General features: G+C 32.2%; 2 protein-coding genes across 3 annotated transcripts in view; one reads left to right on the top strand and one right to left on the bottom strand.

Annotated features, from left to right (window-relative positions):
* Positions 1-3,107, top strand: part of LOC124367354 (fringe glycosyltransferase) — a 130,406-nt gene extending 127,299 nt beyond the window's left edge. The window contains 1 exon segment of the mRNA XM_046824107.1: positions 1,333-3,107. Within this exon segment, the coding sequence (XP_046680063.1) occupies positions 1,333-1,387 (55 nt within the window). The 3' untranslated portion in view covers positions 1,388-3,107.
* Positions 3,096-24,023, bottom strand: LOC124367353 (putative inorganic phosphate cotransporter). 2 transcript variants are annotated; one of them, XM_046824105.1, is made up of 10 exons: positions 23,882-24,023; positions 21,859-21,998; positions 19,178-19,408; positions 16,856-16,943; positions 15,568-15,791; positions 13,665-13,814; positions 11,964-12,096; positions 9,533-9,774; positions 7,613-7,751; positions 3,096-3,850 (listed from the first exon to the last, which is right to left on the bottom strand). In XM_046824105.1, exons 1-10 carry the CDS (start codon positions 23,925-23,927, stop codon positions 3,804-3,806), a joined length of 1,440 nt encoding a protein of 479 aa, XP_046680061.1. In that variant the 5' UTR covers positions 23,928-24,023; the 3' UTR covers positions 3,096-3,803. The 2 variants fall into 2 exon arrangements, with proteins under 2 accessions (XP_046680061.1, XP_046680062.1); XM_046824106.1 differs by having other exon boundaries at positions 23,800-23,939.
* Positions 24,024-24,886: the final 863 nt, after the last annotated feature.

Genomic DNA, 24,886 nt, shown 5'->3' with positions numbered 1-24,886 from the left:
TTATGTTATAATACAATATGTAAATTTTTTATCACAATTTCTAATTAACATCATATATTAATAACATTGATACAGAATATATTTATTTGGATTAAATTTCTTTGATCGATTACTTATTTTTACCCACAGCACTTAAAATTGAAGACATATTTCTTAATTGCTTCGAAATTAATTTTCGCTCATAAAGAATAAAACGATCTTAAGTATTACCTCCCTTACATTTTTACACCCTTATATAGAATTGTGCATGTCTCATTTTACAGATAAAATTAGTACGCATTCAGTGCATTTTACCTTTTCTTGTTAAGTCTGTGTACGTTTTGGGTATTTAATTGAAAAAATAAAAAATATAGAAATTTTTCCCAGTTCACCATTAAAAAATATCCAAAAACTAAACTGTATTTCATGTTTACTAAGAATATCTCTAAAATGAGACATCTTCCGTAACTCTGCGATTGTAAATAAGCACGTAAAAGTGTTTAAGGTGTAACACTGCTCGTATGGGAATACACTCCAGATGGAAGTCAGAAAGGCTGGCTCTTAAGTCCATTTAGAATAAAAAATTGTATACACTCAATTGTTTTGAAAGATGATTGTAAAGAAATTGTTATAACCCAATTTCAAAAATTACTGTGACGAAATAAAATAGCCTTATTTTAATATTAACCCTTTGAGAACCAAGAGTCGATTTAGTCATTTCCCATGTAATTTCAAGAAGTGCTAAGGGTCAATTAGATCTGCTTTGGATATTTACTATTCTGTTGACATATATGGAAATGTACATAGTCTTATTTTATACACAATGAATAAACATAGATTATCTATGTTTATTTGATTTGTTACAGCTGGTAAAAGTTATTTGCCAAATGTGAGAGTATTTATATACAGATGCAGATATTTAATTTTTTTGAAACTCAGTATAGTTAGTTTTTCCTATTTACATAAGAAACAATAAGAGAGGTGCATACAATAATATAAGATCACAAAATTACACCTTTTGTACATCAAAATTTTAATTTTTGTTGCTATTTAAAACTATCAAAAGATTTCTCTCTACAGAATAAAAAAAATTCCACTATGTTAATTTTTTTTAAGTTGTGAATTACGAGTATTTGGTGGAACAATACATAAATACCGAGGAGTACTTGGTACTGAGAGACCTGTTGTAAACGCTTGGTACTGATCACAAGACCCTTCAATAAGCGCTTGGCACTCAAAGGGTTAAAACAATAGCAGTATTATATAAGAATCGAAAATGACTAAAACTTATTTCCTTGAAAATGTTATTATTTTTATTTATACGAAATATTAATACAAGAATTTTCTGTTTAGGTTTCTGTCCCTCCACTGCTTCCTGTTTCCGTATTTCTCGTTTTGCCCGAGATAGTGACGACACTGAAGTTCTGAAGGTGGAGTACAAGGCAGCTTTAGATATGATAATCCAATATATTCTGACTCTACTTGTCATCCATTACTTGTAACCCATCTCTGTCATGTGTGAGATTAACTTTTTTAGTTCATTAGTCCTGATTTCGAAGTAACAGTAGTTAGTTAAGTAACGCCGTTTCATCCGACCACAAGTGCTCTTTTATTTGCTGCTAATTTGGCTGTGACATTTCTACGTTATTTGTATATTTTTGTATGGGAACATTAAATACCGTTTAGGTTTAATTATATTGTAAGTAGTGTATTATATTATATGTATAGATCTATATTTGTCTATATTTAGTACAGTAAACCCCCATTAGCCCAGATTGGAACTGAAAAATTTTCATAAAATAAAAAACTGTTATCAGATTGTTAATAGATTTAGGTTGTTTTGGTCCGATCTTGATGTAAAAACTGCTAAAGTTATCGGGTTAACATTTTATATAAATAATCTTTAAGTAATTTGGAGGTGGACAGATAAAAATCTCATTGAAATTTACATTCACACTGAACAGTTTGTAGGAAAATATTGGGTGAATTTGTTTTTTATATCTTGTATTTTCAGGGGAGTCTTGACAAAAATTTTCCAATAAGATAACCGCAACAAATCAACCTGAGAGTAAATACTTGGGTGTTATTTCAAATCAAGATTCGAGGGAAAACACGAGTTTTGTTCTGGGTTCTGCGCTCTAAGATGAAATAGGAATGACTATAACAAGTTTACTATCCAGTTAAATGAGGTTTTTCATTGTCTTGCGAAGGTTCAAATCCAACTTCGTTTTACTTTAGTTTTGTATTAATAACCAAAATTACAAATGTGACAGCAGGCTAATTAAAGTTGTTTTGTACTGTAAGATGAGTATTGTAAAATTAAAACACAATATGGTTTATACTTATGATATAAAACAGGTACTAAACAAGCATTAGAAAATAAATAATATTGTGTTTTGATTCTGCATTGTAGAAATAACGGATAATGTAGAATTTTAGAAACAGCTTTTCCGATAGAGCGTATTAATGAGGTTTTACTGTACTTTTATCAATATTGTGTGCAATAACAAATGTGTTAAAGTTGTGAATTGTTTTAAGATTGTTTAAAGAAAGAGTATTGCCATCAAGGCAAATTTATTTTTATTTGAATATTTTCTCAATACATTAGTTATTTACAAGTTAATGTTTTTAATTTACAATTGTATGTAGTACATTTTATATGGAGATTTTAATAAATACATTTTGTTTCTATTAGTTTTTATCATATTTCCAATGTTTTAGGCTATTATAGTTTTTTAATAGTTTTGCAATATATGATACTTTTGTTAACAGAATTAATCTGATATTAATAATTTAGTGTTTTTATTCAGATTTTTGCAACAGATAAATATTTTAAAGCTTACGTATCCAATGTGGAAAATCCTGTTTACGGCTAAAAGGATAACGGTGATATGAGATAGATTAAGCAAATAATTAATACTCATTATGACTTGTTAATAAATTAGTTTTATATCGAGTGTGCCTTATTATTATATGATATATATTTGTATAGTTGTACTCTTAAATATATACGTTGTACAGGATTTTACGATATTGTATATATTTAAAATCTATTTTGTACCTTTATTCAAATGTTGTATATTTGTTGTTGAAACTGTTAACAAAATAAAACTCAGTGATGATTTAAATGTGTTTTATTTTTGGTGTTGAGTTCTTTCAGCTCCATATCACATTAAAGATAAATTCATTACAATTTCTTGTTCTTTATCAATTCTTTATACAGTGTGAGTTAAAAGTATGGATACACTCTGTTTATTTTTTGATGGATAAAGATGGAGGGATGGAACTCGGGACACCTCTTTAGGAAATAGAAGTGAACTTTTTAGTCACTGTTACAATTTTGCCCATTTCCCAAAATTGGATTCTAGGGGGACGGTTCAATATTTTTAAATGTAAAGAACCATTAAGTGACACCTCGTTTGAAAGGTCTTGATAAAAGAAGATGAACGGTGGAAACTAGAGCTTTCTATCTCAATCAACCCAGTACAAAATGACAGCTCATGTACTTTGGCTCTATAACATGGAATATTGGGAGTTTTATTTTAATCGTATTACAGTTTTTTAGTTTAAAAACAAATATATTTCTTTTAATCTGCTTAAAGTCCTATTTTATAATACATTCAGCAGAAATATAAATATAGTGTTTAATTTATATATAGTATTAATATACATAAACAACATGCACTTGATGTTTTGTGGAGTCTCCGACTTCTGTTTAGTTTAAAAACAGCTGAGACTTTTCACACAAGACGTTTGAGACCAGACACACAATCCTGGTTGAGGAGAATCCGAAGTTCCCGAGGGATTTTCTTAGTCTTGACATTCTACACCGCACCCTTCTCACAGTCTACCTCGTTACTGTTACTGGAGTCTGAAAACAACAGAAAAAGTTAAAAATACTAATAATTACAGACCAATAAGTTCCTTTTGAAAATAATTTTAAATGAACTGACATAATATCCAACTTAGGACAATAATAAGAAACAAAAGAATGTCAGATTTCTGCCCATTCAAGCTGAGAAATAGACTTTTACATTAACCCTTCTTTAAAGTCACCTTTCTAGTTTAGTTATACATTTTTTATAATCTAAAAACCTTATCTGATAATGGTTTCTTAACCTTTTTAGGACCAACAAATGTCTCATATATTTTAGGGTGTAATGGAATGAAAATTTTTAAAGGAATTATTAAGACATTTAAACAACATTTTCAGCATTTTATTAAAGATTAAATAATCGTTTAAATAGTATGCTATTTAGATAAAAAATATACAAACAGATGTAAAATCATTTATACAGTATGTAGATTTATTCCAAACTTGGTTTTTATCACAATGTACCTGAAAAAAATATTGTTTGCGTGTGAGACCTATTAATTGTAATTACAATATTATCTGCTTCAAAATTCACAAGAATTGAGGGAAATTTTATCAAAATATAGAGAAAAATTTAAATAGTTCACGATATACCTCACGGCTGTAATACAATATTTGGCTTTACGTGTGTTTTTCATGTTTCTTTATATTTTTTGCTAATATACAGTTTATTATAAAAATTTGACATTAATATCTTTTTAAATTTTAAAAACTATACTGTAAAACAGATTGTGAACTGTGTTAGATTGTTCACTTGAATGTTTATTTTCAACCTGCTGAATGAGGTTATGAAGAATATGATTAATTTAATGGTATTTCAACAGCAAATTTGTGTTTTTACTTGACACTATTCTTGTACATGATGTGCATTTCACGAATAAAGACTTTTAAAATCTTGAATCTTGAAGAAGATTGGTCAAGTAATTTCGGGACAGCCTGAATGTGGCTTAAAATACTGTAGAACAGCGTATTGGTTGCCACATATCAATCATATCTAAAAGTGCACTTAAGAATCTAAGTTCTATTATTCCTCTTGATATATTATTGCTAGTTGATAGGCAAATTAGCAGACTTACCTTGAAAACTATCTTGTTTCCACTAATTTGAAAAGAAGACATATTTCACACATATTTCGAAATGTTTTATTGCAGTGCAATCTTTCTTCTATAATGACTGAAGAAACCAGAATGCCCTCTATTGGTTGAGAATGATTGCAGTAGCAATAATCCTTAGCTTTCAGCCCTATTATTTCATTAATATATTAATGATATAGTACTTTATGAATCTTTCGGATTCCTCGGCAATTAGATATTTCTATCAAGCCACTGGTTTATTGGCAAAGTCATTATCTATCTTACACAAAAGAGAACAGAAGTTCTTCTGGAACACCATTCACAGCACAATCCAATGGCCAGACCTAGAATCTATGATAATGATAATGATATGATTGGTGGGAACTCATTAGGGGCACCAACACCCACTTCACGAACTGGCTTATGAGTCTAAGTAAAGGCCGGTAATTCTAAGCAATATATGGGTCAACCTCGATTTTTCTCATATTACAATATAATGTTCCAATAGTCAATTAGAAAAGGAAATGACTAGAATTTCTTGCCGGAAAGCAGTTATAGGGAGCAGGCAACTCATATTGCAATGTAATGTTCCAATAGTCAATTAGAAAAGGAAATGACTAGAATTTCTTGCTGGAAAGCAGTTATAGGGAGCAGGCAACCGCGAGAATTACCTATTAGTGATCAGGGGCACTGACGTGATCTGGGCTTCAAATTTGGAACTACTCGAGTTAATTTTTTTTCTAAAAGAGCAAGCAGCGCGAAGCGCTGCGCAGCGGGCAAACATCGTGCGTGATCTTCGTCTATACTGAATTGATTCAGGCCAAAGGAATGACACAGATTCCTTTACCAGATATTTACGGAGATTTTGTATTGGGCGGATTATATTGGTTTACTTTGCTTTCCAGCATGTGTAATTATATGTTTAAAATTGTTTTACATACATTACCTACATTATATTGTAATATGTAATAACAATTTATCAGAAATTTTTAATAAAAAAAAGGATCACGCACAATGCCTGCCCGCTGCGCAGCGCTTCGCGCTGCTTGCTCTTTTAGAAAAAAAATTAACTCTAGTAGTTCCAAATTTGAAGCCCAGATCACGTCAGTGCCTCTGATCACTAATAGGTACCGTTACTCTAAGCAATATATGACCGTCTGGCGGTTGCCTGCTCCCTATAACTGCTTTCCGGCAAGAAATTCTAGTCATTTCCTTTTCTAATTGACTATTGGAACATTATATTGTAATATGAGAAAAATCGAGGTTGACCCATATATTGCTTGGAATTACCTAAAGGCCTTCTGAACAGGTCATCTTTCTTATTGAACACAGAACACAAGGTCATTTCAGGAAACACTTGCACACTTTATAGTCCTGGAGAATTTGCACTATATAAGTAAACACTAGATTTTTCTTGAAATCAATAGAGAAATTCTCTCTAAGAAAGAAATTGATCCTATGCAGCAATAGTTTTGGTCGAAGTTGAAATGGAAAGTTATCAAAAGAGTAAAAAAAAACAAAGTTAAAATTTTGTTAGATTAATGTTTCTTAGCTTGACACCCTTAAAAACAGCTGTCAGACGCATAAATAAACCATTAAATCAGTGTCACCTTAACATATACAGATCCTTAAAGTGGTCTTTTACCTAGTTGTCTGACCATGATATAACTATTATTTATGTGTCTGGCAGTCGTTTATAAATGTGTCAAGCTAGAAAATGTATGATCTGAGAAAAATTATTATTCCACATTTGTAACCTTTTCAATAACCTTCAATTTCAACCTACATCAAAATTAGCACAGCCGGCGATCAATTTCGTATAAGGATAATAATAAGGAATTTAAGGATAAATTCGTCTATCAATTTCGAGACAAACTAGGTTGTGTGCTTATACAATGCAAATTGGGTCTTGGCCCAAGAACTCACCATTAAAAATCCTAAGTTTAGACTTAGCTATCAGTGTGAGGAATTGCCAAACCCATTATTTTAGACTGTAAGAGACTTGAGGTTGGTAGGAGGACTCTATTTGGAACCTTACAGCCAGATGATGAATTCAATCTGTATGGCCAGAAATCTTAGATCTCGTCGATGGCACAAGGTAGGTAGGCCTTACTAACACACCTCAGTGAGACATCTGATTTGCATCTGGTTTGCACTCATCCCTTCCATATTTTTTTTTACTTTTTTATTGAATTGTGAAAACTAGCTGTTTGTGGACAGAAGTTAATAGTACAGGTGGAACATTACTGAAGTCGAAGACCTTCTGCAGTAGCTAATAGTACATATGGAACATTTCTGGAGTCCAAACCCTTCTGCAGTACCTTATTAGGTACTGTACTATCTGTACTATTGTACAGATGGAATAATGCTAGAGTCCAACACCTTCTGCAGTAGCTAATAGTACAGATGGAATAACGCTAGAGTCCATGACCAGTATCACTGAAGTGTAAGGCCTTTTGCAGAAGCTAATGGTAAAGATGGAACATTGCTAGAGTCCAAGACCTTCTGGAGTAGTTAATAGTACATATGGAATAACGCTAGAGTCCAAGACCTTCTGCAGTAGCTAATAGTACAGATGGAATAACGCTAGAGTCCATGACCAGTATCACTGAAGTGTAAGGCCTTCTGCAGAAGCTAATGGTAAAGATGGAACATTGCTAGAGTCCAAGACCTTCTGCAGTATTACCTGAGCGAAGACTTGAAGGAAAGTTTGGATCGTTCCAGGGCTGCAGCTCTCCAGATCCCAAGGTCATGAAGGCAAGGTTAGCAAGGAAGAACGCCAGAGCAGAACATATGAAGACAATTCTCCACTCTCCTATGTTCCTCTGGAAAACAATGCAAAGTAAATGTTCACATCTTTGAGACAGAGAATAACATATAGAATCAAACCTAATACGTTTAAACAAATGGGTAACTTACTTTAAAAGAATTTTGAGTACAAACATTTCTCCTTTTAACTGGATGTTGAAACCTCCAGTTTTATTCATCAATAAAAAATGTAGTACTTGGAATTAAAAATCAATTGGTTTTTAAGACATTTTTAGACATTTAATTATCTGTTTATTCGTAGTGGTAAAAGCATGTAACCAGTTATATACTGGAATATATAATTCACTGTTTAACAATGTGAAATTAATTTAAAATAACATTTATGTTAACTTCAACCATTTGCCTTGGTTTAATTGTCTTAATATTTTGTTACAAAATTAAAAACTTAGAAAAATTATGGTGAAAACTTTGGCTTGCAAAGATGAGCAAATGTACCTTATCACAGCGTAGAAAATATTGTGACATATGACAGATAGTAAAATTCTTTGAAGAAATATTTTCTTGTTGCTTACCAAAATAACCCTGTTTATTGTAAAAGTAAATATAAAAATAAATATTTATATCTTTACAAAGTTTAGAAAGTTATAGTTTTAGTTACGGAGTTATATTTCCGTTTTTTTGCAATAATTTTCAAACAAATAAAAAAGATATTTCAGTTTCGTTCTCACCAAAATGTAGTACCAAACCTACAATTTCAGTTCACCCTATACTTATATATTTATTTTAACATTTTAAAATTGTTCTCAAGGGTTGATTTGGTGGTAAAACTATTTTGTTCACTAATATAAGATAGTCTGTTCTCTCACAGTTGATTTGCGAAACCTTACATGAAACATTCTCTACAAGCCATATTGGTTCAAAAGTGTTGCTGAATAGAAGAGTAGGAGTAGGATTTTTGAAGTATGTTGTCATTAATTGTTAACCTTAACACAACTTTGCTTTATAGTTTAAGGACTTATGGCCAAAAGTTCCATATTATGATCCCATAATCCTCTTTTGCTAGTTTTAAAACTAAATTTGAGTTTTCTCAAGAGCCCATTAAGTAAAGAAAACACTTAAGATTTTAGAAAATGTACAACAATTTTTGAAAGAAATTGAAGAAACATTTCTCTTATAAAAGAAAACTGCAATACTTGTTATGTTAAAAAAAGTGCTTCCAAAACTCTTATCATCTTTATCTGATTTGGTCTGTTAGGAAACTCCCATTCCAAGAAGAACATGTAAATAGTTCTGAAAATCTACTATAAACATATTTTAGAGGTTAGGATTAGTACACTTTTAACCTCCCGGATTGGGAAATTTTTGTTTAGGACAAGAAGCTAAGAAATTGCACTTAGTCCTATAAGGACCTTTGCGCTGCTTCCGGAGTGACAGAATATTCAGGATGGGTAAGGTTGGGGCTGGAGGAAGGATGTTGGGCATTATTCTCAGTCATGTCCCCCCGGAAGAAGGGAAGGCCAGAGCTGTACCAGCCTCTCCAGTCAAAGCAGGCAGGGGGTGGCACTCCCTTATGTCTAGGCTATCAACAGCACTTAAAACTTAAAGAGCCCCACCATCTCCAACAGTTATCCTTCACAGTAGACAACCTATCGATCTAACCTTGCACTCCAATATCTCCACATGGAAAGGACATCTGTTTTTGCAGTTCCCGGTGTAGATTCAACTGGAAGGTATAAACCGGCCAGAAGAAAACCCTTCCTGGACATGGCTTTGGTGACACTACTGACATGATCACAATAACTCACATTTTCTTACAAATTCACCAACAGAAGCTAACCTCATTATCGATGACCTGCCCCACGAAGAGAGGGGCGATGATGGAAGTTATGTTGGCAGTACCGTTGGTGATCCCCATCAGAATCCGAGCGAAGTTGGGTGACAGGTCCAGATGGTTGACGTTGAAGCCCATGTAGACGCAGCAGTTGGTAACAATGGTGATGGTGTACAGTACCACAGCTATTGTGGTGTTGCTGCCGGAAAACGCAAAACCAAGAAGCGCAGCAGCCCCGCCCCAGTGAGCTGTTTTGATAGAAAAGTCAACAGTAATAGCCTATAATGTAGTGGTGGATTTAGGGGGGGAAGAGTCACAGGGGTCATGGCCCCTCCCCAAATATTCTCCTAAAATATACATTTTTAAAATTTTTCCTTTGTATAAAAATAAATGTTAGGTTTCAAAATGCGTAAAAATGTTTTATAAGATAGGTAGATACTGTATTTTTAAATTTTCTGTGGGAGTATTCCTGGACCCCCAAATTTGCTAAGGGATATTCATAAGCTCCAGATCCCTCAGTTGTAACCCCTCCCCCCCCAATTTCATATTAAATCCACCCCTTCTATACTTTTTATGTCACACAAAGTTTTATACATAATTAATGCCCATTTAGTTTTTCTCTTATATTATTTTGAATGATAGGAGGTCTGAACATTTCTTATTGAAGATTTATGCTTCTTCATGGGTGTTACAATTTTCGTCTCTTCCCAAAATGGGTGGATCCCACTCCAAGATTTTAAATTTAGACTTGTGATACCCCATTTTAAAGATCTTGTACAAAAAAATCAGGATAGTCAAAAATTTGAGGTCTGCTAGTAATACTTCAAAAATCACAGATTATTAAATTTTTTCAATCTTAATTTCTTTTAGTTAAATTATCTATTTTTTATGACTTGATAATTTCAAATTGTGTAACAAATGTCAACACTAGCAATTTTTTTCAATTTAGAGCTGTGTTCTTATTATTATCTTAATTTAGAAAAATAAATATTACTCATACCACATTTAACCTTCTAATGGACTATGAATGAAAGAACTAAAATAAAATCATTAGAGCTGTAAGTTTGAAATAAAATGAGTTTTTGTATGCAAATTGGTTAGACATTTTACAAATTAAAATCAATAAATACTGTTTAGACATTTGCCTTTATTGTACTTGCATTAGTTCAACATGTCAGACTGCCCTTATGGTCTCTATCAAGATTTTAATAAAAATTTACTCAATACAGTTTTGGTTATTTTACCAAGACATGAAGTTTGAAGTAAAAAATAAGAATATTAATCTTCAACAAGGGTATAATTAAGGTGTTCATTAACTACTCTTGAATGTCAAATTTGGTTAAAATTTGGGCTGTTAATTTTCTCTCACAGGTGATTCAGATAATAGACAATGCATGTCAATTTGTTTTCTGCACATTGAAAACAAATTGATTTTTCACTACCACTGTGATTTCTTGTAATTACTATGTAAAGGGATGGAAGTAAAACTTGGCATTATAGAAAGACTTTTTGACTGTAATTTGTCAGTAACATGTCCCTGAGAGCTCTAAACTTCATACTAATGAAACATGGCTGAAGGAATTTTGAAACAGACTATACAGAGTGTCCCGTAACTCTCTAGACAAAGGTATACCACGTTATTGCTCAGGTCAAGACACATATTTCACCATGTGAACATGGATCTCCGATGCTTAGTTTCCCACCTGTCTGCCTGTATGTGTTTTTTATAAAAAAATTAATGTCTTAAAAAGTAATAAATTAAATTATTGCAAATTTGACTCAAATTTTGACAATAACAAGACCAGTTACTGAAAAAAACATGAAATTATCTTTAATATTTTCAAAATGGCGGCTATTCAATATTTTTAACTTTGAATATCTTAAAAATCAGTAATATTTCTCAAGAATCACAAGAATAACAGTTTTTAGAGGATCTTAAAAAATCTAATGACACAAAAATTATTTTAATCGAATAATAAATAAGTGATTAATAACCTCAATGTGGGCCATGTCTTGTTACAGTAAAACTGCTCTAAATCGGATATTTATTGTTCGATTTAAATAATTTTGGTGTCATTATATTTGTGATAAGATCTTGTAAAAACTGTTATTTTTGTAATTCTTGAGAAAAATTGCTGGTTTTTAAGATATTCAAAGTTTAAAGGTTTTAATGGCCACCATTTTGAAAATACTGAAGATCATGATATTTTTTCAGTAACTGGTTTTGTCGTCGTCAAAATTTGAGCCAAATTTTGTATAATTTATTAATTTTTTATAAAAAACAAGTATAGATAGTCAGATGGGAAACTAAGCATCAGAGACCCATGTTCATATGGTGAAATATGTTTGTCTTGACCTGAGCGATAACGTGGTATACCTTTGTCCAGAGAATTACGGGACACCCTGTATAATTTAAAATACTTTCCAATTAACTCACCTACAGAGTTCCATATTTTCCTGGAGACAGTTACAGAAGTGTAGCCTTTGATGATGAGTCTGTCAGCCGTGTAGGACAGAGGGAAAGAAACAATCCACATCAGTAAGAATGGCATTCCAGTAAGAAAACCACCCTAGAGAAAATTATATTTTAGTTGATACTTACAACCAGTAGTGTAACTATGGAGGGATTAGGAGAACCCATTCCCCCAGAGCCAAAATATAAATAAAACTGACTAATCAAACATCAAGTTATCCAATAATTAAAAAATTACACATTAAACTTTTTAAAGTACTATAAATTCAAAGTTAACACTAAGTAACAAATAGTTTTTGTATCATTATCATAACTCCAGAAGTATGTAAAAAATGCACAATTAGTTATTTTTTCATATTCACACCCAGCGTGATAAAAAATGATTACTGTTCTTTAACAGTAGGTTATCATTAGTGTCAATATTGAATCGTTAGATTATAGCAATGTTTTCGGCTAAAATTACTGCAAACTTGCTGGAAGCAATTTTTTTTTTAACTGCCCAGCTGTAAAGTGAATGCTTTCTGCCTTTTGAAAATATAGAGTAAGCATACAAAGTGTGATATTGTGACATATCCTCCAAGGTACTGATATGTTCTGTTTACGTATTGTAATTTTGTATTGTTTTACATTAATAATCTCCATTTTATTCTATTTTCAGCTGTTCAGATGCTTGAAGCTAGTTAGCTGAACTTCATTTAACCCGAGCGTCCATCATCAATATTTTTGACAACTCAGACTTTTACTAAACGTCCACATAAAAAATTTTGATGATAAAAATTCATGTTGTTAAATTTAATTCTCCAACGCTACTACCAGTCAAATCGCATTATAACCTATACCATTTGAAAGTCCATGAGTTTTTATTTATGTTTAGTGGTCTATTGATTTCTTGTAGTCTGTACCATTTTCATCAGCTGTTGTTTCCAGCAAAGTGGGTTTGCATTTTTTTTTTTGTTGCTCGGATACGAACGTGTGAAATTTGCTGTTTACAGTCTATTTTGTTCTTGTTTTCGTTTCAGTTCGTTGTCATGTAGTTACTATTTGTTAGTAATGATATTATTGCATGTAAATATTGTTTATGCTTTCCATAAAGAATAATCACTACAAGTAGGTTATTCTAAATGTTGTATTGCTACTATATTTAGTACAATATAAAAAGTAAGAACATTGTTATATCAATGTGTAATATAACTTCCACAAGTAGGAACAATTTCAAATGTGTGCTTTTTCCTAAAAGTACCGTACATAAAAAAATAACTATTAATATAAACCGTTCAACATTATACATTTCTGTCTTCAGGACAAAATTTCCTACAATTCAGCTATTCTTAACTTTGAATATGTGTAATAATTCAAATACATATGCATGCTTTATTGCAAATTTTGTTTTAATTTTTATTTTTTGTTTATCTTTTTCTATTCTGAACCAAGAAATTTGTGTTTCTTACTTCAAAGTTACACAGCCTGAAAGCACAGTTCTTTGCACAAAAGTGGTATACACACTTCATATTTAAGTTACTATTTAGATTTATTATAAATTTTACAAGGAGAATCTGTAAAATCTCACAAAACAGGTATTCATTTCACCAAGTACGATGGACGCTCGGAGGGTTAAAAATAATAGAGGAAAATAATTTGTAACACGATCATAAAAATGTTACATACCTTGCTGAGATTGAAGTTCAGTGCTTTGTTAAAATAAGTCGGAATCTCTGTGAGGATAGTCCAAATTCCCCAGTTTTGCCCAACATGAGCAAGGGTGGTGGCCCAGACAGGCCCACTGGTCAGGATGTATCTCCAGGGTATCGCCATTTTCTGTAACACAATTAAGATCTTTACTACATCTACAGGTCCAAATGTAGTTCAATAAGGTTAAAAAGTATGATGGAAATGTGGACTGAAACACATTTTATTATGATGAGCTGAATGAGCAAGAGTAGTTCAGACAAGTTAATTGATCAGGATGTATCTCCAGGGTATCGCCATTTTCTGTAACACAATTAAGATCTTTACTACATCTACAGGTCCAAATGTAGTTCAATAAGGTTAAAGTATGATGGAAATGTGGACTGAAACACATTTTATTATGATGAGCTGAATGAGCAAGAGTAGTTCAGACAAGTTAATTGATCAGGATGTATCTCCAGGGTATCGCCATTTTCTGTAACACAATTAAGATCTTTACTACATCTACAGGTCCAAATGTAGTTCAATAAGGTTAAAGTATGATGGAAATGTGGACTGAAACACATTTTATTATGATGAGCTGAATGAGCAAGAGTAGTTCAGACAGGTTAATTGATCAGGATGTACCTCCAGGGTATCGCTATTTCTGTAACATAATCAGTCTCTTTAACTGAAGCTGAAGACCCAACCTTTGTTCAAGAGGATAGAAATTGTGGTGGTTATGTGAAAATACTGCAGCAGATGTAAGAACATGGGCAACAGTGGTGGTTTAGACAGTTCTCTGCTAAGGATATGTATGCAGGGTATTGCAATTTCCTCTAACACAAGCAGGAGTTTCACTGAAGCTGAAATCTTTGCTGAAGAAAATTTATATCTTGGTGATTGTGGTATAAATACCTTAGAAAATAATTAATTTTTAAAAATCTCAGGTTCTGCGATTAGACAGAAGAAAGTTGTCAAAATTGTCTATCAAATTCTTTGTTTAAGAAGATTAGACTTTTAAGTTCTATTAATACAAATGAAATAATATTGAATGTCAATTGGTATTCTTTTAGATATACCTAACGACCGATTTGTCATGGGCGTAGTATATAAATTTTGTAGATTGAGTAGGCATTATGCACCTTATATTATCTTATGATACCATAGTTATTGTAATGTATGGTATATTGTAAACTGACGCCATTTTATGTTTGTTACATGTTATGTACAAATTATGAATAAAGTAAATTTGTATTGTATTGTATTGTATTGTACTCAAAGGGTGCTGTTCAGGCCTTCATACCAGAAATCATTTTTTACCCATCCCTTCACTACACAATACTTATTCATAGTGTGTTGCTATGCTTTATGTTTACTCTTCAACCTCTTTGACACATTTCAGAACATAGAAGTACCAATTTGGTAAAAGAGTTTAAAAAAAGACAAAGAAAAACTGTAAAAATAAACAATAACAGTAAATATAACATTATATTAGTTCGTCTTCTTGGATTTTCTTCCAATTCTCATGCTCTAAACATAACAGTCATTTTCTTTGAGTTCCAAAAATCACTGAAAATTTGTAAAAAATCTTTGTCAAACTGATATTATTATATTCTACTTCTTTAGAAGTTATGAAATAGTTTTTCTTTATTCCACTCTGTTTGTCTGTACTAATAAAGTACAGAGCACTTCTTTCTATTAGAATTCCACATGGAAGGATGTAGGAATATAACTGGACTATTCATCCTTCATTAACTATTTTCAGGTATGCTTTTGAAAATCCCCCAATTTTGGACTAACTTAGTTTCTGTAGGGCTACTCATAATCCATTCCAAAACAAAAAGTCACACTTCAAAAAAACTTCTACATTTTGAGAAAAATCTAAATCTGCTATTCTTACAACATGATCCCTTGCAGTTCCTGGCAGTGAACGTTGTACATAGAGTCTCTCTGCGTCAGAGATGAAGGGATGAGCCTCTGGACTGTTGGCACCCAGCAACATCCAGAGGACGACCCAGAACAGTCCCAGTCCTCCCGAGAAGTAGAAGATGCTGGGCCAGCCCCAGGGACTGGAGGCTAGAAGTCCAGAGAAAGAGAGCACTATCATTGTGCCAAAATTTAGACCTGAAGGACAAATATAGCATCAATACAGGAAATAATAAGAGGCATTTATACAATGTGAAAGATTTTTGTTTCAAAGCTATACAGTCCAAAGTTGTTTTCTTGTTTGTAGATGAAGTGACGCATCACAACACACATCACAATACAACTAAAAACACCCAACCAGCTCACATAGATTCATTAAAACATGTGAATAGTGACAACATCTTATTGGTTGTTTTCAGATTTGACTGAAGTAAGGATGCCTAATTAAATATTGTTCCCTTTCTTATTGTGACAACAGAATCAATCAGAACTTAAATCACCTCATTCATCTCACCATCCAACCATGTGCAACAATTTTTAATAAACTTATTACAGACAAGAACGTAGCCAGGAAAACATTTTGGGGGGTCCAGACATTTGATATTTTCCCGTAGTGAACAGAGAGTAAGGCCCCATTTTGTTCCTTAAAAAGTTCTTGGCCCGTTTCTTTGTTGAGAACGATCTTTCAGCAGTACATGTCAGTAATACTGAATTATTTAAATAATAATAATCGTTTACTAAAGAAGTAGATGAAAAAATTGGAAATTTGGAGGGGTCTGGACCCCTTGGATCCCTCCCTGGGTACGTCCTTGTTTGCAGAGGAACTCCTCAATGGTCATAATGATCAGTCATGGTCAACTAAAAAAAGTCTGTTTAGGCAAGTTTAGACAATTGTAGAGAAATTTAGGAGAAATGTGACTTAAGATCTGCTGCTAATAAAGATTATTTGTGCAAATAAAGATTTTATCTGACTTGTTCATAAATGTATCCAATGTAGTGATGGTGAGAAGGGGTGATTCAACATGAATGTTGAGATAGCTGCAGTTCACCTTCCTCTTAGTGCAATGTCTGGAATCTGATGCTGTCACAGACTTCTGATGTTGAAACGATGTAAAGAGTTCATTTTGAGCTTCACTCTCTTCAGACGAACGTGACTCCAGATTCCAGGAGTAAAGTCTGTGATAGCGTCAGATACCACTAATGTGAACTGGAGCTAAACTCAACATTCATATTGTATAGGCTGCAATGATTGCAGTACATACCTCCTAAAATATACGTGGAAAACCTGGCTCTCTCGTGAGGAGGTGCCCATTTGGAGAGCAGCCCATGGATCATCGGCATCATGAATCCCTGCAAAACATCAGTATCAATTACATTTAAGGGGTTGTTTTCCAAAACTCAATTTCTCTAAGAGCTAAACAATGTAGTCTTTTGTTTTAACATATTTTAATTGATTCCTGAAAGGTTTTTATCATTAAAGGAGCAAAACTCCGGTTTGTATTGAGTTTTGGTAGGTATAATGAACCTGTTACCCAACAATTTTCTTCTGTCCACAATATCACTAACCGTTTCACAACCACAGTAATACAAGCCTTCCCAATCAGATAAACCAATCCCAACTGAGGAGATGGGGGCTATCCAGAGAGTCACCTAACCTAAACATAAGGTAATTTTCATTTTTTCTTTGTTTTGTTTAAAGCTTGTTATTGACGATGGAAGGTTTGACAGGATAACAGGATTTCAGACATTTGAAATGAAATGAAATAAAATGAAATGAAATGAAAATGAAATGAAATGAAAAATGACTTTATTGAATACAATGTAAAACATAAAACATATTCAATTGGCGAGGTTAGGACTATTAAGTCCTCTCTTACACCTAACCACAAATTAATAAACTCTACTATTACTGTAAAACAAGAGCCACAATACAGTTTACATTACTATTTTACAATCAAAAATTATAATCTCTATTTATATAAAGTAATAAAATGAAACAAAGGTTTTCTATGAAACTAAAAATAAATACATAGAATAAAACTTACAAGGAAGTTAACAGACATTCATCCATCACCATTCATACAAAGCCATCGTCCCATACCCTACGCCACGATATCGTCAACCCGACGAGGTCCAAAAACAGATGGTCCCTAAGCACCCCCCGAAACCGTTCCCGACCACGAATACCTCTAATATGATCCGTAACATCATATTCTCCATATTCAAGACTACTTGCTGAGGGATTTGAGCACCTCAAAATACAAAATTTTTGTTGAATTTGGTTAGCTGTTCAGTTGAATCAAGAATGGAGTTCTTCAAGACAGTCATATGAACCTCGGTCAAACTATCACCAGATGATGCTACATATTCCCTCCACAAGAAGAGGTTTGGCTCAGATACTACAAGGTAGGAGTACATCATACCTGTGTTGGGATGTCAAGTTCATTGATCATTTTATGACTACATGTGTTACTATGTCATATTTTAGTTTTTTGTTTTCAAATTTTCAAATTTATTTATGTTGCAATTTTTTCGTTGCCATCATTGTTACACATAAGGCCAATATAAACATTTTGCTTAAACAGGGTGTTTAGTAAAACAGGAGCAACAAACAACTGATACCTCTCAACTGTGATATGTTAGTTGCTCACGGCTTGTGCAACCATATCTTTAAAGTGATCGTGCTCGCTTATGGATTTCTTTGAAAAAGGTACCATTGGAGTTATTATAAAAATGACTAAATAGTTGGTGTGCTATGCCTTTTTATAACTATACCAGTTGTTTTGTTATTTGACTTTAAAAACTTTAAACAGACACCATTTTGAATCGGGTTAAAGGATTTTCTTGATATTTTATTTTCAAAAAGGTCTACCAAAGGTAATACAATTGTCAAGTTTCATAACTCTATTTTAACTAGTTCAAAAGATATATTTTTTATAAAAAACAATACAAACAGATAGACAGAAAACTAAAGGTTTTAGGTCATACATTCATATGAACTTTTGTGCTAATCTTTATGCGTAGAACAAAATCCCAAAGTATTGGAACACTTTTAGTGAACACCCTAGAAACACCCTTATAGAAATGAAGCTTAATGCTAAATTCAAATCTACATAGCAATGTGTAACAAAATCAAGAAATCATACAAACCTAAACTTGAGATAAGTACCTCCCTCCACTCCCTTCCGCAGGCTAACAGTTTTCATAGATATTTAATATAGCACTCATACATTGTCAACAGTTATAAAGTGTTAACTCTGCAACCCAGAGTGAGCAAACAACTAGAATGTTCTCTAATGGTTGGGAAAGATTGCAGCGTAATCGAAAACTTCTAACTATATGTAAAAAATGTGTATTTTTATGTGTTATTACAATCAGTGGACCATAGAAGATAGTTTTCAAGGTGTTTGCTTTAAGCCCTATGAATTCAAACCCAAGTCTATATTTTAGTTAGTTCATAAAATATCTTCCGGACAGACAAACAGAAATTAAAGTTTTTCAGCTACTAGAGTGGTAGGCTTATCTAACGCTCATCCAATAGCCTACAGAACACCATATTACGTCATGATTTTGATGATATTCACCTGCGTGAGCCCTTGACACACCCTGATGATGATGACTATGGTAGCTCCTCCCCACCTAGCAAGTACAGGGGTAAGAAGACTCAGGATGCTGGCACAGGCGAAACTTCCGCCCAGCAGCATCTTGTTGTTGACACTGTGACCAATCACAGCTGCTGGGATGTTCATCACCAGGTAACCCCAGAAGAACGCACTCAGGATCAAACTTTTGGTGGGAGTGTCCCACGTGTATTCCTGGAAACGTTTGAAGTTTCAGCTAGCACAGACACATTTGTTTTTAAAATATACGATCACTGAATCACCAATTTACTAAGGATACTGTTTGGTTTATTAAAAGTTGAGTAACTGAAATCCATTGAAAAACGTGTTTTTAAGATTTTAATAATGAATCTTATGGCTCTCTAAATCAGATAGATATCTGAAGAAAATTTAAAGGTTATTTTGAAGGACATTGATTAATGATTCAAAGACCTTTATTAATTCTTTCTCAAATTCTTGTGCTGTATTGTAGATTCATAAGCTGCCCCCCCCCTAAGGAGTTTTGGTGGTGTGTTGGGAGGGTGGAATACCATAATGTTCTTTTGTATTTTTATTGGAAAAATTATATTCTCTACTGTTGCATAAGAGTGATGGGTCATACACATGAGTTCTTAGCTCTGGTTTCAGTCCTCCTCCGTAGACTAGTGAGTACAGTCACAGCTCTCTAACAGAGGGATCAAGGGTTCAAATCTCGGGGAGGTCCAATCATAATAGGAATAACAGCCACAGTGACCAAAAACAAGCCAGCATAGCCAAGAGCTGAGTCTTAAAAGAGAATAAAAAAGCTCTGGTTTTTTAAGAGCCAGGTTTGTACATTAAAATTATTGTAATAATTGTAAGTTTCTGCTTTAAGTAAAATACTGCAGGTTATTATTTCAATACAAATTTATTACCAATATGAGTTGGAATATTTAACGTAGCATTTATAGACATTGGTATAATCTGTAGCTCAGAAAATTAGCTCACACTGGACTTAATCCGCATGTTTTGATTTATTTTAGCCACATAGCTGTAGATATATTACATAGGAATCTCCAAAACAATGGCGGTGCAAGTGTTTTTGTAAAAAGATGAATAACATATTCAAAAATTGTGTTTTAAGCAGTTTATTTCATAGCAGATATGCAGTTTTGTTAAATTAAATGATCTGAATTTATATAATTGTAAGTATTTTATTACCCCTTAAGTAGTGACATAAATCTTTTTTATTCTTTAAGAAGCTGTTATTTATTTCGCCAAAATACAAATTTAAACTACCAATATGAGGGAAGTTTAACATTGAGTTAGTTAATTTAATAGAACGTATACTTTTAAGATCATTAAATTTATTTTGCTCAATTTAAAGTTTTGTTCTTCAGCGTTCGATTGTTCTGCATGTTTTGATTTATTTTAATTTTTGCTCCCGTTCTGTAGTAACAAGTGTTAATTTAAACCATAAACGTAAGGGGTTCAGAGATAGAAGACAAGTAAAGATGAGTTTTGTTGATAACACTGGATTTGTACTGGCACGGTTCTAAGCTCAACACTGGATATAAAACCCATCACCTAGAATGTAAAAACTTACAGAGCTAAACAGGTTTTTATTGTATAACATTTATAAGGATTTGTACTGGCACGGTTCTAAGCTAACTAACACTGCATATAAAACCTACCTTGAATGTAAAAACTTTACAGAGCTAAACAGGTTTTTGTTGTATAACATTTATAAGGATTTGTACTGGCACGGTTCTAAGCTAACTAACACTGCATATAAAACCTACCTTGAATGTAAAAACTTTACAGAGCTAAACAGGTTTTTGTTGTATAACATTTATAAGGATTTGTACTGGCACGGTTCTAAGCTAACTAACACTGGATATAAAACCTACCTTGAATTTAAAAACTTCACAGAGCTAAACAGGTTTTTGTTGTATAACATTTATAAGGATTTGTACTGGCACGGTTCTAAGCTAACTAACACTGGATATAAAACCTACCTTGAATGTAAAAACTTTACAGAGCTAAACAGGTTTTTGTTGTATAACATTTATAAGGATTTGTACTGGCACGGTTCTAAGCTAACTAACATTGGATATAAAACCTACCTTGAATGTAAAAACTTTACAGAGCTAAACAGGTTTTTGTTGTATAACATTTATAAGGATTTGTACTGGCACGGTTCTAAGCTAACTAACACTGGATATAAAACCTACCTTGAATGTAAAAACTTCACAGAGCTAAACAGGTTTTTGTTGTATAACATTTATAAGGATTTGTACTGGCACGGTTCTAAGCTAACTAACACTGCATATAAAACCTACCTTGAATGTAAAAACTTCACAGAGCTAAACAGGTTTTTGCCTAGAAAAAGCATTTGAAAATTACATTTACCCCAAATTAATGCACACCAGAATGAGATATCATCTCTTTAGAAAGATCACCAACAAACACACAAAAACATCACACTGGATTCTGAAGAGTTAAACTGTTTTTTGTTTTTTGAACGCCTCAGTAAAAAAATTAAACCTATAAACTTGTAAATTATATTACTCCAGTTTTGTAACATTGAACAAAAAGGGATTATACTATTTATTATTTGAATTTTGTAAAGTGGATGCTCGCTTAAAAAGTTGATATTTTAACAGATAGCTGATAAATAATCTTACGTCAACATCGGGCTTGTTGCCTGTCATGGCCACTATAGCCACTGAGATGTTGACTCGGATGATGTACGCAAACAACATACAGAGGAACAGAAGAACCACCTGCAGATGTCTCACTCCAATCCATGATGGGGGTGTTTCGACTGTAAAAATAAAACAAGAAAAACATAAATTTGTTTAATAACTAATATTACTATTAATATATAGTTGAGTTACATAGTAAAACTGTCTTGGTTAGAAGAGAAGATCAGCTCACACATGAAAGAATCAAGTAAATTTCTAGTTTAACACACAATTTATTATACAATTTTCTGTGGCATCATAACTTTTTTACATTTTTCGACCATTATAAACATGTTCTATGCAAATATATAATAGTATGAAATAAGCTAAATAATTTTCAGTCAATACGTTTTAAACTGTTACTCTTTTTAGTTACCTTCTCTGTCATCATATCTAACCACATAGTAGTTGAGTTAACACAGCAAGATGGCGTAGTGTTAAGAAATATAAATTTTATAGTTTCAGTACAACCAGAAAAATATTTGCATGTCAAGGAACAAATATAAATTTTATTTAAATTGATAGTTTAAACATTTATTCAAGTCTCAGAAAATACCCAATTTATTATTGTTTCCAGAAACCCAGAGAAGTTTTGATCAACTACAATTCCTCATTTCTAAAAAAAATCAAAATTACATGTTTAATGAGTTTAGTTTTTTATTACAATGTATGCCTTTTTGTAGAATGGATTTTTCAATTAAATTTTTATTACAATTTGAAAACATGCTGGATTCTGAGTAGCAAGAATTGGAAGAGAAGTTTCAATTTTCCTGTGTGTTTATAATAAAAAGTTTGTATTAAATTTTGTTTAATCTAAGCTTGGATTAATTTCTCTCTTGAGAAATTGAGTTGAGCTTGAACGTTCTAATTTTCCAAAGAAATTATTGTCCTTTCACAAGGAGACACATGTTAATTTTGGCGACTGTTGCTCCATAGAAAAATCAGCTTTTATATATGAAATTTCTTTTGAAAAATTATTAAAATGCTTTAAATGTGTGATTGTTTTTTTTATGTTTGTAGTGTTTTTAATAATAACACAACTTTTTTTGTATTTCATACAATAACAAAATATAGATTAAAATTACTGATATGTTTAAAAGATTATTGTTGTATTCTAGGTTGATCAAAATAAAAAGTTTGATTTTTGTAGTAAAACATTAATGTTGATTTGGTTTTCAACCAAATATAGGAAACTTAAGTTTGAGTGAAATAAGCCTGATTATACTTCAATAATAAATTAAACATAAGTTAGAAAATTATAATAAGACATAAGACACAAGATCTTTTTATTGCCGATGGTCATATATGCAATAGAATGGGCATTGTCAATAATTTTTTAGCATAAATCATATACTAATACAGATCATATCTTTATGGAAAACCACAAAACCGTTTTAAAACATTTTTCTTACAATAGTTGTAGAATAAACATATATATTATAAAATTAAAACCTAATGATTTAAAACTGAATATTGACAAACATAGTTAAAAACTGGTCAATTGATTATTCAAAAGCCACAAACACAATTTCCTTTTTAAATTAGTAATGGGAATTTACAAAACTGTATGTGATTCGGCATAACTGTTTTTGCTGATAAAGTAAACAATGTACAAAAAAATACTGAAAGCACCAAAATTTGTATCAAAGGTTATTTGATGTACAGGGAAAAAGAATGAAAAGTTTTAGTTACAATAAGATACATTATTGCATGATTAGTATTTTAATTTACAATTATTAAAAACATTTCTTAAATTTGTTTAATAGAAACTACTTGTCATGGACATAATACTTAATGCATCATTTTGTTCAGTAAATTGGAGTACAGATATAATAATAATTAATAAAACATTTAAAATAGTATTTCTAAGGCCTGCAATACCTTGTTTAACTTTTAACGTCTTCATCTATTATATTGTTTAGACTTTTATTATCTCTATTCAAAAATGAAACAAAGATCTCACTGATAATTTGTGAAGCTGAAGACACAGTTGACTTTTTCTTTTCCATGGATGAACTTTGTACATTACACTCCGCTCCCACAACCCCCTGGTTGAGCACTAAACTTGTTTACCAGGTGTTCGGGTCTTTATCTGTGAGCCAGCCACCGACATAATCCTTCTCGCTCAATCCTGCACTTACTGAGGTAAGCTCTTGTTGACTTTACGGGGAACTGTATCTTGCTACAGAGAATCACCTAGATTTAACAGTATTAGGAAGTAAGCGTCCAAGATATTTTAAAAGATAACATGTTAAAAAAGCAAGAAGGTATCCTACAAATGTTGTATGATAGTTAAAGTACAGCTGAAATTCATATACAACAGAAAATCTATTAATTGTATTGTTTTTTAAACAGGATTTAATAATATCAACAATCAATCACAACTAATCACAGCTTGTTAGTCAAAATGGGAAGGTATAAAAAGGGTTAAAAATACGAAATTAAATTTTTTTCACAAATTATATCTTTTAACATGACCCACTTAAAAACCAACCACCAGACACATAAAAAATGTTAAATAGCTTTAGCTAATTATATGTACTGTAGCCCCAAATTTACACAGGGGCAATTTTCAGTGATATAATTATTTTAAGTGTGTTAAACTAGGAAAATTTTTATTTGAAAAAAAAAACTTATCGTTTAATATTTTAAACCCTTTTCATAACCTAGCATTTTGACCTAGCATCGAAAATAAATTTCTATTTTAGGAAAAATTCCTCTTTTTATTTCAAGAGGGGTGTTAACTCTATCAGGGGGTAGTTACGTGAGCCGGGAATATTGCCAGTGGGAGGGAACTCATTAAATGGGAATATTGCCGAGAATATTTCTTTGGTCCGGAAAGATTCCCAAAAATTGGGAATTTATGAAAGTTTATAATTTTGAATGTTTTAACAGTTAAGGAACCTTAAAACTAGGTTAAATAAGTGAATTCATAAATTTGAATCCAAGAATTATCATTCCATACTTT

The sequence above is a fragment of the Homalodisca vitripennis genome, chromosome 8, assembly GCF_021130785.1.
Source record: "Homalodisca vitripennis isolate AUS2020 chromosome 8, UT_GWSS_2.1, whole genome shotgun sequence".
NCBI lineage: Eukaryota > Metazoa > Arthropoda > Insecta > Hemiptera > Cicadellidae > Homalodisca > Homalodisca vitripennis.
This window is presented reverse-complemented; position numbering and strand designations above follow the sequence as displayed.

Coding starts and splice junctions, on each gene's coding strand:
- LOC124367353 (XM_046824105.1), bottom strand. CDS start 23,927: ATGGAAAAGAAAAAGTCAACTGTGTCTTCAGCTTCACAAATTATCA. Junction 19,409..21,858: donor GCAACAAGCCCGATGTTGAC/GTAAGATTATTT, acceptor AAACGTTTCCAG/GAATACACGTGGGACACTCC. Junction 15,792..16,855: donor TTCCACGTATATTTTAGGAG/GTATGTACTGCA, acceptor TTTGTCCTTCAG/GTCTAAATTTTGGCACAATG.